Source organism: Nicrophorus vespilloides, unplaced genomic scaffold (assembly GCF_001412225.1).
Source record: "Nicrophorus vespilloides isolate i.1.1-1 unplaced genomic scaffold, Nicve_v1.0, whole genome shotgun sequence".
Taxonomy (NCBI): Eukaryota; Metazoa; Arthropoda; class Insecta; order Coleoptera; family Silphidae; genus Nicrophorus; species Nicrophorus vespilloides.
In genome coordinates, this window is record NW_017095857.1 from 1,286 (window position 1) to 14,176 (window position 12,891).

General features: G+C 30.2%; 2 protein-coding genes across 3 annotated transcripts; both read left to right on the plus strand.

Annotated features, from left to right (window-relative positions):
• The first annotated feature begins 1,395 nt into the window (after window positions 1-1,395).
• LOC108566907 lies at window positions 1,396-4,584 on the plus strand. Of its 2 annotated transcripts, none has more exons than XM_017927033.1 (8): window positions 1,396-1,654; window positions 1,708-2,250; window positions 2,312-2,446; window positions 2,749-2,883; window positions 2,954-3,061; window positions 3,107-3,220; window positions 3,280-3,408; window positions 3,493-4,584. In XM_017927033.1, exons 1-8 carry the CDS (start codon window positions 1,564-1,566, stop codon window positions 4,542-4,544), a joined length of 2,307 nt encoding a protein of 768 aa, XP_017782522.1. In that variant the 5' UTR covers window positions 1,396-1,563; the 3' UTR covers window positions 4,545-4,584. The 2 variants fall into 2 exon arrangements, with proteins under 2 accessions (XP_017782522.1, XP_017782531.1); XM_017927042.1 differs by having other exon boundaries at window positions 1,397-1,654; window positions 3,119-3,220.
• Window positions 4,585-5,282: 698 nt separating this feature from the next.
• Window positions 5,283-11,924, plus strand: LOC108566900. The gene is made up of 9 exons (XM_017927022.1): window positions 5,283-5,341; window positions 5,750-5,934; window positions 6,322-6,426; window positions 6,606-6,734; window positions 6,798-6,845; window positions 9,649-9,729; window positions 9,814-10,539; window positions 10,600-10,821; window positions 11,683-11,924. Exons 1-9 carry the CDS (start codon window positions 5,283-5,285, stop codon window positions 11,922-11,924), a joined length of 1,797 nt encoding a protein of 598 aa, XP_017782511.1.
• Window positions 11,925-12,891: the final 967 nt, after the last annotated feature.

A 12,891-nucleotide genomic window follows, 5' to 3' on the forward strand; every position in this document is an offset into this window, starting at 1 on the left:
GTTTATAGACACTTTTAGATTGTTTGTACTAGACATTGACTGGCTACATACACTGTAAGGCATTGTAATTTCAATTTTTCAACTTTGAACGCGTATTACAGCAATATGGATAAGAGCACAGGAATGTATCTATACTTGCTGGATTCCCCAAATATTCAGCTTTCATATACATATATTGGATTCATTCTATCTATTATAGTTTTGAGTAAATCAATGAAATGTGAAAACACTGCTTTTTCGAACGTTCTAATTTCAGAGCACAGGAATGTATCTATATTTTAGCAGATATTTGGAAAATTGCTCACTGCTACTAATATTCGTTTTTCCTTTCTCAATATTCCTCTGCAACCAAACTGAAATGATACTGTGATCCACTCTGATCAGCATTAATCCATTTGAACTGCAGGCGGTTGGGCAAATTAATTGATTTTTAATGCACTAATGTCTACGATAGAATAAAGTTATTAAAAAAAAAGAACCAACTTTCGAAGTAAATTACCTTAGTTGAACACAATTAAAAGTAGATATTCAGTTTGTTTTTAAAATTAACATGAATGTATATCTACTCACAGAGGGACCAAGTCATATGAGATATTTGTTGTATAGCCACTGCGGTGACGTTCCTTAGTACATCGGCAAATAATTTAAAATTTCAAACAATAAATAACTTTGGCATAAATGTTGCCTATATTTACTTTATCATTTTAAATAGTTTTTATTGATTTAACGTTTTCTCACTATTTACATTTGGAACCACGACTGCTTGACTACTTTTAACCGAGCTTGTTCTGATCCAAATAAGTTAAATTATTATTAAACATAGTAGGTCTTTTTTAATACTTGTATTAATAGTGATTATACTATTAATTAGAGAGTATTATTAAATTATAATATAGACAGTGCCGGTGCCAATTGCAAGCCCGACAACCGAAATACCGTCAATCAAATTCCCGACTTGGATCCTACGTCGGCTACATGTATTCCAGAGGCAGTAATAGAAAAAGATTTGGATCCTGTGATTTTGGATACTAAAAGTATTCAAGAGAAAGGAACAGAAGAAGAATTGGATCCTACGCTGGCTAAATGTGTTCCAGAAGAAGAAATAGCAGAAGAATTTCCTACTTTAAGCGAATAAAAAAATCGCCTAAATTATAAACTTATAAATGTGTAATTATTAAAAAGGAAATCTAATGTTTGAAGAAAACCAATACAATCTATTATTTTCATAAAAGTGATAAAAGTACAACTTTTTTTTTGTTATTGTAATAAATTATATTGCATCCATTAAGAAAGTTGTGCGAGCTAAGTTACATACTTCCAATCTTTTCAAGGTGGAAGGAAAAGAACAGAACACTATAAGAAGAGAAATAAGTAAATTCATTGATAATGCGTTTGCGCGTATTTTGTTTACTTTTTGGAACGCTGATGTCAGCTGATGTTCTATTCAAGCTAGTAAACTAGGTTATGTGTTATGAATTATAGTTTTGTTTACTTATTTGGCGACATTCTTTAGGAAACTTGAGTGATCTGAGGTACTCTGCCTGTGTTCCTTAAAACTTTAAAATGTCTACTTCAGGCTTCTTTTGCTCTGTTTGTGTAAAAACATATGCAAACCGTTCAAATTTAAGGACCCACATACAATTATGCCACCCTGGTAAAGTATAACTTACAATTTGTTTTCATTATTGTACATTATTTATTTTACAGATCAGCTTAATGAAATTGCTCCAAAAAAAAAGAACTATGATTGTGAATTTTGTTCAGAAACTTTTAAAAACAAAATTCTTTTCAACAGACATCGCAAGGTTCATACCTCAGGACTGAAATGTCCTTTATGTGAAGTTATAGATGTCAAACCGGCATTAATTCAACATTTTACATTGGTTCACAATGTAGATATCAATATTGAACAATTTGATTTTCAAACATTTGAAGAGTTTAATAGCTGGAAGGAACAGATAGAAGAAGAAAATACAGTATTCTTTAGCAATCGACATGGTACAGTCAAATCTATTACATTTACCAGGAAAAGATATGAGTGCAATAGGTCAGGAGCATATCAAAGCCAAAGCAAAGGCTCAAGACATTTGAAGAATGGTTCGAAAAGAATGAATGCGTATTGTCCTGCATCCATAATTCTTGATTATAAAAATGGTATTTACAATGTTAAATATACAAGTACCCACATAGGACACACAAATGAATTACGTCGTATACCTCTTACAAAGACTGACAGATTGATTTTGGCAGGTAAATTGGCATACATTTTGTCACATTAAATTCCAAGAAAATAACAATTTATTGTTCACAGATAAAGTGGCAAATAAGATTCCATTTGATTCCATTATAGAAGACATTAAAGGTTCACTTCAAGATTCGAACTTGGAGCGAATTCATCTTGTCACAAAGCAGGACTTAAGGAATATAAAAAGAGACTTTCATTTAGGTAACTCCTCAATTCTAGATACAAATGATGCAGAGAGTGTAAATTTGTGGGTGCAAAAACTGAAATATACTAGCACACACATAGGACACAAAAATGAATGATGAAACATACCACAATCTATTTACCCATATGTGTTTACTTTCTAGTAGAAACTAAACTGTTAATTTATTACAGATTAAACAAACTTAATGCATGTTTCAGATAGGTTGGATGAAATTTCCCCAAACAAAATGAAATATTTATTATTTTCTATTTTTTTTTTTTCGAAAAAAGAAAAATATTTATTTATAAATCTATTGCAGATAAATTAAATAATGATATATCTAATATGGAATATCCTGAGAAGTTGCAACAAAAGAAGAAATATGATTGCAAAGAAATATTAAATTGCAAAAATAATGGAATTAAGAGGGATGGCTATGGATCTCAAATTGCTGGTAATAATTTGTATTTAATTCAATCAATTTATATAAATATAAAATAATTATTATTGTATTATTACGATAGATGAATCCAACACGCTTAAACGGGGAAAGAAAACTAAATTTAAAGAATTTTTAAGTCTTCAAAAATGTAATGATACTACCAGGGATGACTGTGAAATTCAAATTGTTGGTAATTATGTTCATTTTGCATATAGTATAATAAATTTTATTTTAGAATTGGTTGCAGGTGATACAAATAATACTAATACAGAAAATAGTGAGACGCTTGAACCAATGAAGAAGAAAAAATATAAAGAAATTTTTATTAAGAATAACTGCGATACCCAGGGTAATCATTGATTTTAATGAATTTGAAGAATTTAATATTTATTTTCAAATTGGTTGCAGATGATGCAAATGTTGTTCATGAAATAGAAGAGCTTGAGACACTTGAAGCTAGTAATGAAATTCAAGAATTTTTAAGTCGTTACGAAAGTATTGACATTGTCGAGGATAATAATGATATAGAAATTGCAGGTAATAATTTTTCTTTTGCATAGAATTGTTTGAAAATTATTAATTTATTTTTTGAAAATTATTTATTTTCAATTATGATTGCAGGTGCTGCTTTCGAATTGGTTGTAGATGATTTTGTACACTTGGTTGTAGATAATGATACTATAAAATTGATTGAAGAAAACCTAAATTATGGTATTAACTTGGAAAAACGTGAGACACTCGAAAAACTGAAAGAAAAAATGAAGAAAACATTTCTCGAGGCTTTGGATAAAGCGACTACGTATGAACAGTGCGAATTGATACGTAAAATAATTGCTCCATTGCATCCTACGCTGGATAAATGTAATCCAAAGGGAGAAATAGAAGAAGAATTTGATTTTACCCCAGCTAAATGTATTGTAGAGGAAAGAACACAAAAAGAATTGGATCCAACGTTGGCTAAATGTATTTCAGAGAAAGGAACAGAAGTATTGGATTCTAAGCTGGTTAAATGTATTCCAAAGGAAGTAATAGAAAAAGAATTATATTATATACCGGCTAAATGTATTTCAAAGCAGGAAACAAAAAAAGATTTGGGACCTACATCGGCTAAATGTAAGCCAAAGAAAGGAAAAAATAAAATATTGCACCCTGCGCTGGCTAAATGTATTTCAGATGATGGAACACAAAATGAATTAGATCCAACGCCAGCCAAATGTATTTCAGATAAAGGAACAGAAGTATTGGATTCTATGCTGGTTAAATGTATTCCAAAGGAAGTAATAGAAAAAGAATTATATCATATACCGGCTAAATGTATTTCAACGGAGGAAACAAAAAAAGATTTAGGACCTACATCGGCTAAATGTAAGCCAGAGAAAGGAAAAAATAAACTATTGCACCCTGCGCTGGATAAATGTATTTCAGATGATGGAACACAGAATGAATTAGATCCAACGCCAGCGAAATGTATTCCAGAGAAAGGAACAGTAGAAGAATTGGATCCTACTTCAGGCGAATCAAAAAATCGCCTAAATTGTAAACAAAAGGAATTAATAACTCCTACTTTAGACGTTTTAAAAAATCGACTAAGTCATGATCAAAAGCAATCTGCCATAACGCTGAACTATAAACCATTAGCGTATAAATGTATACTTATTAAAAAGAAAAGCTAATGTTTCAAGAAAATCAATACAATACATTATTTTCATAAAAGTGACAAAGTAAAACTTTTTTTTTGTTATTGTTATTAAAACACTTTTAAATATCAATTTTCGGATTATTTATTTTATATTTGTATAGTTTAATAGAAGCACTTGATTAACATTCATACGTTTGTACACTTCATATTGTTTTTGATTATGAATATTATCGAAAAGCTGTGCATTGTAAATGTATCAGTTCCTAGGTATTTCGAATACAACTTGTTTCGATTTCAAAGATGATATTAATTAAGAGAAAAAAATAAATTTGATTTTGTTAAAAAGAGTGAAACTGAAAACATCAATTTACATTATGGCATACTTTAATAATTCACCAACCTTTTTGAACTCCCGGACTACTAAACTCAAAATTATGATTCTAAATATGAAATTATACTTGCTCTTGTTTTCGCATTGCGACTTTTATAAAAATGCACCGTAATAAGGCGAAAATTACAAAAAAAAAGTACAATCAAAATATAAAAATAATCAAAAATTGTGAATATATTCAAATTACTTTGCGGATCGCATGAGAAATGCTGATACGAGTGTGCGCGCGCATTGTTTACATTAATTTTGGCGCATTGTTTACTTTTGAAATTGCTGTAGCCCTTTTGTTTGGGGTTTGCAAAGCATTTCATGGCATTATTTGGACGCCATTTCTTCAGAATATACGTGTGAGTTGTGCTGGTGCTTATAGTGATTGATATAATGTCTTCCGGATTTGTTTGTACTGCTTGTGCAAAAACATATTCTTGCCATTCCTCCAGGTAAAATATAAATTTATTTCTATTAATTATTATAAATTATTTAATTCATCTTACAGATAGCTTGGACGAGATTGCACCAAATAAAATTAAATACGAGTGTGAGTATTGTTTACAAACTTTTACCAATCAAAGAGTTTACAATAAACACATGAAAGCTCGTTCAACATTGAAGTGTCCACTATGTGAATTCAATGATGCCAACGATTGACCATTTCAAAACAATGCATAATGTAGATGTGAAAGTGGATAACTTACAATTTAAATCCATTGATGAATTTAATGTTTGGAAAAAACAAACGGAAGATCAACATAAAGTTCTGTTTACCAACAATCATGGTACAATGAAAACCAGCTCATATTCTCGGACAATATATAATTGTCATAGAACAGGTTATTATAAAACTAAAGGCCATGGAGAAAGACACATGAAAACCACAGGCCCAAAAAAATTAATGCCTTTTGTCCTGCAGAAATTATTTTGCTAGACCAAAATGGAATCTACAGTGTAAAATACACAAGTACACACATAGGACACAAAAATGAACTTTGTCACATTACTAAACTTCCAGAAAAAGGAAAATTGATTTTGGCAGGTAAATTACATCAGATTTTGTAGGTAATTCCATAATTTGAATGAAAATGTTTATAACATGGAGTCAAGGCATGTGTAACCACACAATTATGTCAAAGTTTAAGCATGTAAACAAAGGCTTTCAAAATACTCTTAAATTACTGATTTAGCATTTTCTTGCCATTCAAGTTTGCCATATAAAATGATTATTTCTTGATATGTTTAATGAGACATACTATAACCTATTTACACATCTTTCTTTACATTTAAGAAGAAACTAAAAAATCCTCGTAATTTATTACTGAGTAAACATGTTGCATGTTTTAGATTGGTTGAATGAAATTACCACATTCTAAAAAAAAAAGACTTAGGTTGAAGCAATTATTATTTATTTTTAAATCTATTGCAGATAATAGTAATATTATAAAATATCCTGAGAAGTTGCCAAGAACGAAGAAAATACAGTGCAAAAATAATGGTACTAACAAGGATGGATGTGAATCTCAAATTGCTGGTAATAATTTGCATTTTACATTGAATTCAATCAATTTATAAAAATATGAAAGAATTATTATTGTATTATTACGATAGATGAATGCAATTCGCTTAGACGGGGAAAGAAAAGTAAATTTAAAGAATTTTTAAGTCGTCAAAAATGTAATGATGATGACTCTGACTTCGAATTGGTTGCAGATGACACAAATAATAGTATTAATACAGAAGATCCTCAGACGCTAGAACCAATAAAGAAAAAACAATATAAAGACATTTTAAGTCGTCACAAAAATGTCGCTTTTATTAAGGATAACTGCGATACCCAAGGTAATAATTGATTTTAATGAATTTGATTCTTCAATTTAATATTTATTTTTGAATTGGTTGCAGATGATGCAAATTTTGTTGATGAAATAGAAGAGCTTGAGACACTTGAAGGTAGAGAGAAAATTGCGGGCAATATTTTTGCTTTTGCTTAAAAATTAATGAATTTATTTTTCAAGTGAAAGGAATTATTATTTATTTTCAATTATAGTTGCAGGTGATGCTATAGAATTGGTTGTAGATCATACTATAAATTTGGTTGAAGAAAACGTAAATAATGGTATCCTCTTGGAAAAGCCACAGACGCAGAAAGATGCTTTCGAATTGTTTTTAGATGATAATACCATAGAATTAGTTGAAGAAAATCTAAATTATGGTATTAACTTGGAAAAGCCCGAAACAGTCGAAGAATTGAAAGAAAAAATGAAGAGAACGTTTCTCGAGGCTTTGGATAAAGCGACTACGTATGAACAGTGCGAAGTGATACGTAAAATAATAGCTCCATTGTATCCTACGCTGGATAAATGTATTCCAAAGGGAGGAATAGATGAAGAATTAGCTACATGTATTGCAGAGGAAAGAACACAAAAAGAATTAGATCCAACGTTGGCTAAATGTAATCCAGAGAAAGGAACAAATGAAGCATTGTACCCTGCGCTGGCTAAATGTATTGCAGAGGAAGCAACACAAAAAGAATTGGATCCTACGTCGGCTATATGTATTCCAGAGGCAGGAATAGAAAAAAAATTGGATCCTGTGATTTTGAATACTAAAAGTATTCCAGAGAAAGGAACAGAAGAAGAATTGGATCCTACGCTGGCTAAATGTATTCCATAAGAAGGAATAGAAGAAGAATTTCCTACTTTAAGCGAATCAAAAAATCGCCTGAATTATAAACCATTAGCTTATAAATGTATATTTATTAAAAACAAAAGCTAATGTTTGAAGAAAATTAATACAATACATTATTTTCATAAAAGTGATAAAAGTACAACTTTTTTTTTGTTATTGCAATAAATTATATTTTATCTATTAAAGAACGTATAAATGTAATTTTCGTATAATTTTTATTTGTTTAATAGACGCTTCTTTTTAAATTGCATTGAATCCCTATAAGAAAGTTGTGCGATCGTGCGACCTAAGTTGCATACTTCCAGTCTTTTCAAGATGGAAGGAAAAACAACACAATAAGAAGAGAAATAAGTAAGACATCCCATTGAAGGTTATGATTTACTGATAATGCGTTTGCGCATATATTGTTTACTTTTGGAAACACTAATGTTCTACTGAAGCTAGTAAACTGGGTTATGAATTATAGTTTTGTTTACATTTTTGGCGACATTGTTTAAGAAACTTGTGTGATCTGTGTTCATTAAAACTTTAAAATGTCTACTTCAGGCTTCTTTTGCTCTGTTTGTGAAAAAACATATTCATCCCATTCAAATTTAAGGACCCATGTAAAATCAAACCATCCTGGTAAAGTTTAACTTATAACTTGTTTTCATTATTGTAAGTTATATAATTTATATTACAGATCAGCTTAATGAAATTGCTCCAAATAAGATTAAGTATAATTGTGAAATTTGTTCTGAAAGTTTTACTAACAAAGCTCTTTACAACAAACATTACAAGGTTCATACCTCGGGACTGAAATGTCCTTTATGTGAAGTTATTGATGTCAAACCAGCATTAATTCAACATTTTACATTGGTTCACAATGTAGATATCAATATTGAACAATATGATTTTCAAACAATTGAAGAGTTTAATAGCTGGAAGGAACAGATAGAAGAAGAAAATACAGTATATTTTCCCCAGGACCATGGTACATTCAAAACTGCTACCTATACCCGGACAAAATATCAGTGCCATAGGTCAGGAACATATCAAACGAGAGGAATAGGCAAAAGACATTTGAAGATTGAGGGCTCGAAAAAAATTAACGCATTTTGTCCTGCATCCATAATTCTTGATTATAAAAATGGTATTTACAATGTTAAATATACAAGTACTCACATAGGTCACACAAATGAATTACGTCGTATACCTCTTCCAAAGAGTGACAAATTGATGTTGGCAGGTAAATTGGTATACATTTTGTTATATTAATTTCCAAGAAAATAACAATTTATTGTTCACAGATAAATTGGCAAATAAGATTCCTTTTAAAACCATTATAGAGGACATTACAGGTTCACTTCAAGATTCAAAATTGGAGCGAATTCATCTTCTCAAAAAGCAGGACTTAAGAAATATAAAAAGGGACTTTAATTTGAATAACTCTGCAATTCTAAATACAAATGATGCAGAGAGTGTAGATTTGTGTGTGCAAAAACCGAAATATACAAATACACCCTTTGGACACAAAAGTGAACTTTGTCCAGAGAAAGACAAATTGATTTTGGCAGGTAAATTAACAGCTAATATTACATTTAAAAATATTGGATTATGTCAGATGTTAAACATGATGCAATTATTATTTATTTTTAAATTTATTTCAGATAATACATATAATGTTATATATAATATAGAATATCCTGAGAAGTTGCAAAGAAAGAAAAAAAAACAGTGCAAAGAAATATTAAGTTGCAAAAATAATGGAACTAAGAGGGATGGCTGTGAATCTCAAATTGCTGGTAATTATGTTCATTTTGCATATAATATAATAAATTTTATTTTAGAATTACTTGCAGGTGGTACAAATATTATTATTACAGAAAATAGTGAGACGCTTGAACCATTGAAGAAAAAACAATATAAAGAAATTTTAAGTGGTCACAAAAAAGTCGCTTTTATTAAGAATAACTGCGATACCCAGGGTAATCATTGATTTTAATGAATTTGAAGAATTTAATATTTATTTTCGAATTGGTTGCAGATGATGCAAATGTTGTTCATGAAATAGAAGAGCTTGAAGCTAGTAATGAAATTCAAGAATTTTTAAGTCGTTACGAAAGTATTGACGTTGTCGAGGATAACAATGATATACAAATTGCAGGTAATAATTTTTCTTTTGCATAGAATTGTTTTAAAATTATTAATTTATTTTTTGAAAATTATTTATTTTCAATTATGATTGCAGGTGATGCTTTCGAATTGGTTGTAGATGATTCTGTACACTTGGATGTAGATGATGATACGATACAATTGGTTGAAGAAAACCTAAATTATGGTATTAACTTGGAAAAGCGCGAGACACTCGAAAAACTGAAAGAAAAATTGAAGAAAACGTTTCTCGAGGCTTTGGATAAAGCGATTACGTATGAACAGTGCGAATTGATACGTAAAATAATTGCTCCATTGCATCCTACGTTGGATAAATGTATTCTAATGAGAGGAATAGAAGAAGAATTTGATTTTACCCCGGTTAAATGTATTGCAAAGAAAAGTAAGGACCCAAAGCTGGCTAAATCTATTTCAAGGAAAGGAACAGAAGTATTGGATCCTATGCTGGCTAAATATATTCCAGAGAAAGGAATAAAAAAAAGATTAGATCATATGTCGTCTATATTAAAGAAGAAAACACAAAAAGAGTTAGTATCTATGCCGTCTAAATGTAATCCAAAGAAAAGAACAAATGAAGTATTGGACCCTGCGCTGGCTAAAAGTATTTCAGATGATGGAATACAAAAAGAATTAGATCCTACGTCTGCTAAACGTATTTCAGAGAAAGGAACAGAAGTATTGGATCCTATGCTGGTTAAATGTATTGTAAAGGAAGGAATAGAAAAAGAATTAGATCATATACTGGCTAAATGTATTTCAACGGAGGAAACACAAAAATATTTAGGACCTACATCGGCTAAATGTAAGCCAAAGAAAGGAAAAAATAAAGTATTGCACCCTGCGATGGCTAAACGTATTTCAGATGATGGAACACAAAAAGAATTAGGTCCTAAGTCGTCTAAGTGTATTCCAGAGCAAGGAACAGTAGAAGAATTGGATCCTACTTCAGGCCAATCAAAAAATCGCCTAAATTGCGAAGAAATGGAATTAAAAACTCCTAATTTAGACGTTTTAAAAAATCCGCTAAATTGTGATCAAAAGCAATCTGCCATAAAGCTGAACCATAAACCATTAGCTTATAAATGTATAATTGTTAAAAAAAAGCTAATGTTTGATGAAAATCAATACAATACATTATTTTCATAATAGTGATAAAGTACAACTTTTTTTTTGTTATTGCAATATGTTTATTTCCAATTATATTATATATTAAAAAAAACTTTTAAAAATCAATTTTCGTATTATTTATTCTATATTTATATCGTAATTGTAATTGGTGGACAAAAGCAAAGTGACGTGGCACTTAATTATTAGTATCTTCAATAGAAAAATAATAATTAATTTGCTTGTGGATGTGATTTTGTTTTTCATTGAGTTATGTATTTTTATTTATTATGGTATCGACTGGCTACATGCATTCCGTTGTGCGACCTAAGTTACAAACTAGCACTCGTTTCGGAGTGGAAGGAACAGAACCGAAATCCCGATTATATCAAAATCTCGACAACCATAATCCCGACTGTATCAAAATCCCGACTATATCGAAAATTACTACAATAACATTTTTAAATTATATCGGAGCGTTGTCACCTTGTGCTGCACTTTTATTATTAATAACAATAAATTATTATTAATTTATTTGATTTTGTTGAATTATTCATAATAAACCTTAACATTATGAAATAATCTCAAATACAATTAAATTATTAATTGCTGTTATTTATAATTAATAACAATTTAAAAGTGACTACGCTCCGGAATAATTTAAAAATGTTATTGAAGACATTTTCTGCGTGATGATACTATAAAATTGGTTGAAGAAAATGTAAATAATGATATTAACTTGGAAAAGCTTGAGACTGTCGAAGAACTACAAGAAACAATGAAGAGAACGTTTCTTGAGGCTTTGGATAAAGCAACTACGTATGAATACGTAAAATAATAGCTCCATTGTATCCTACGCTGAATAAATGTATTCGAAAGGGAGGAACAGATGAAGAATTGGCTACATGTATTGCAGATGAAAGAACACAAAATGAATTGGATTCAACGCTGGCTAAATGTAATCCAGAGAAAGGAACAAATCAAGTACTAGACCCTGCGCTGGCTGAATGTATTGCAGAGAAAGGAACAGAAGAAGAATTGGATCCTACGCAAGCTAAATGTATTCCAGAAGAGGGAATATAAAAAGAATTTCCTACTTTAAGCGAATCAAAAAATCGCCTAAATTGTGAACAAAAGCAATCTTCCGTAACGCTGAATTATAAACCATTAACTTATAAATGTATATTTATTAAAAAGAACAGTTAATGTTTGAAGAAAAACAAGACAATATGAAGAGAAATAAGTAAGACATCCCATTGAAAGTTATGATTCATTGATAATGCGTTTGCGCGTATTTTGTTTACTTTTAGGAACGCTGATGTCAGTTGATGTTCTATTGAAGCTAGTAAACTGGGTTATGTGTTATGAATTATAGTTTTGTTTACATTTTTGTCGGCATTGTTTAAGAAACTTTTGTTACCTATTGTATTGTGTTCCTTAAAACTTTAAAATGTCTACTTCAGGCTTCTTTTGCTCTGTTTGTGCAAAAACATATGCAAACCATTCAAATTTAAGGGCCCATGTAAAATTACACCACCCTGGTATAGTATAATTATAATTTGTTTGCATTATTGTACATTATTTATTTTACAGATCAGCTTAATGAAATTGCTCCAAATAAGATTAAGTATAATGTGAAATTTGTTCAGAAAGTTTTAACAACAAAGCTATTCTTTTCAACAAACATCCAAGGTTCATACCTCAGGACTGAAATGTCCTTTATGCGAAGTTATTGATGTAAACCAGCATTAATTGAACATTTTACATTGGTTCACAATGTAGATATCAATTTGAACATCATGACTTTAAAACAATTGAAGAATTTAATAGCTGAAAGAAACAGATAGAAGAAGAAAAACCAGTATTCTTTCCCAAGCGACCAGGAACATTAAATCTGCTACTATACCCGACAAGATATCAGTGTCATAGGTCAGGAACATATCAAAGAGAAGGCAAAGGCCTAAGACATTTGAAGATTAAAGGCTCGAAAAGAATTAATGCGTTTTGTCCTGCATCTATAATTCTTGATTATACAAATGGTATTTACAAT

Bases quoted from the DNA above. Each gene is read 5' to 3' on its own strand.
- LOC108566907 (XM_017927033.1), top strand. From the start codon at position 1,564: ATGTCTACTTCAGGCTTCTTTTGCTCTGTTTGTGTAAAAACATATGCA. The intron at 2,447-2,748 runs GTAACTCCTCAA...AATCTATTGCAG, and splicing joins AAAAAGAGACTTTCATTTAG to ATAAATTAAATAATGATATA. The intron at 3,409-3,492 runs GTAATAATTTTT...TTATGATTGCAG, and splicing joins TAATGATATAGAAATTGCAG to GTGCTGCTTTCGAATTGGTT.
- LOC108566900 (XM_017927022.1), top strand. From the start codon at position 5,283: ATGTCTTCCGGATTTGTTTGTACTGCTTGTGCAAAAACATATTCTTGC. The intron at 6,846-9,648 runs GTAGAGAGAAAA...AAGAGCTTGAAG, and splicing joins AGAGCTTGAGACACTTGAAG to CTAGTAATGAAATTCAAGAA. The intron at 9,730-9,813 runs GTAATAATTTTT...TTATGATTGCAG, and splicing joins CAATGATATACAAATTGCAG to GTGATGCTTTCGAATTGGTT.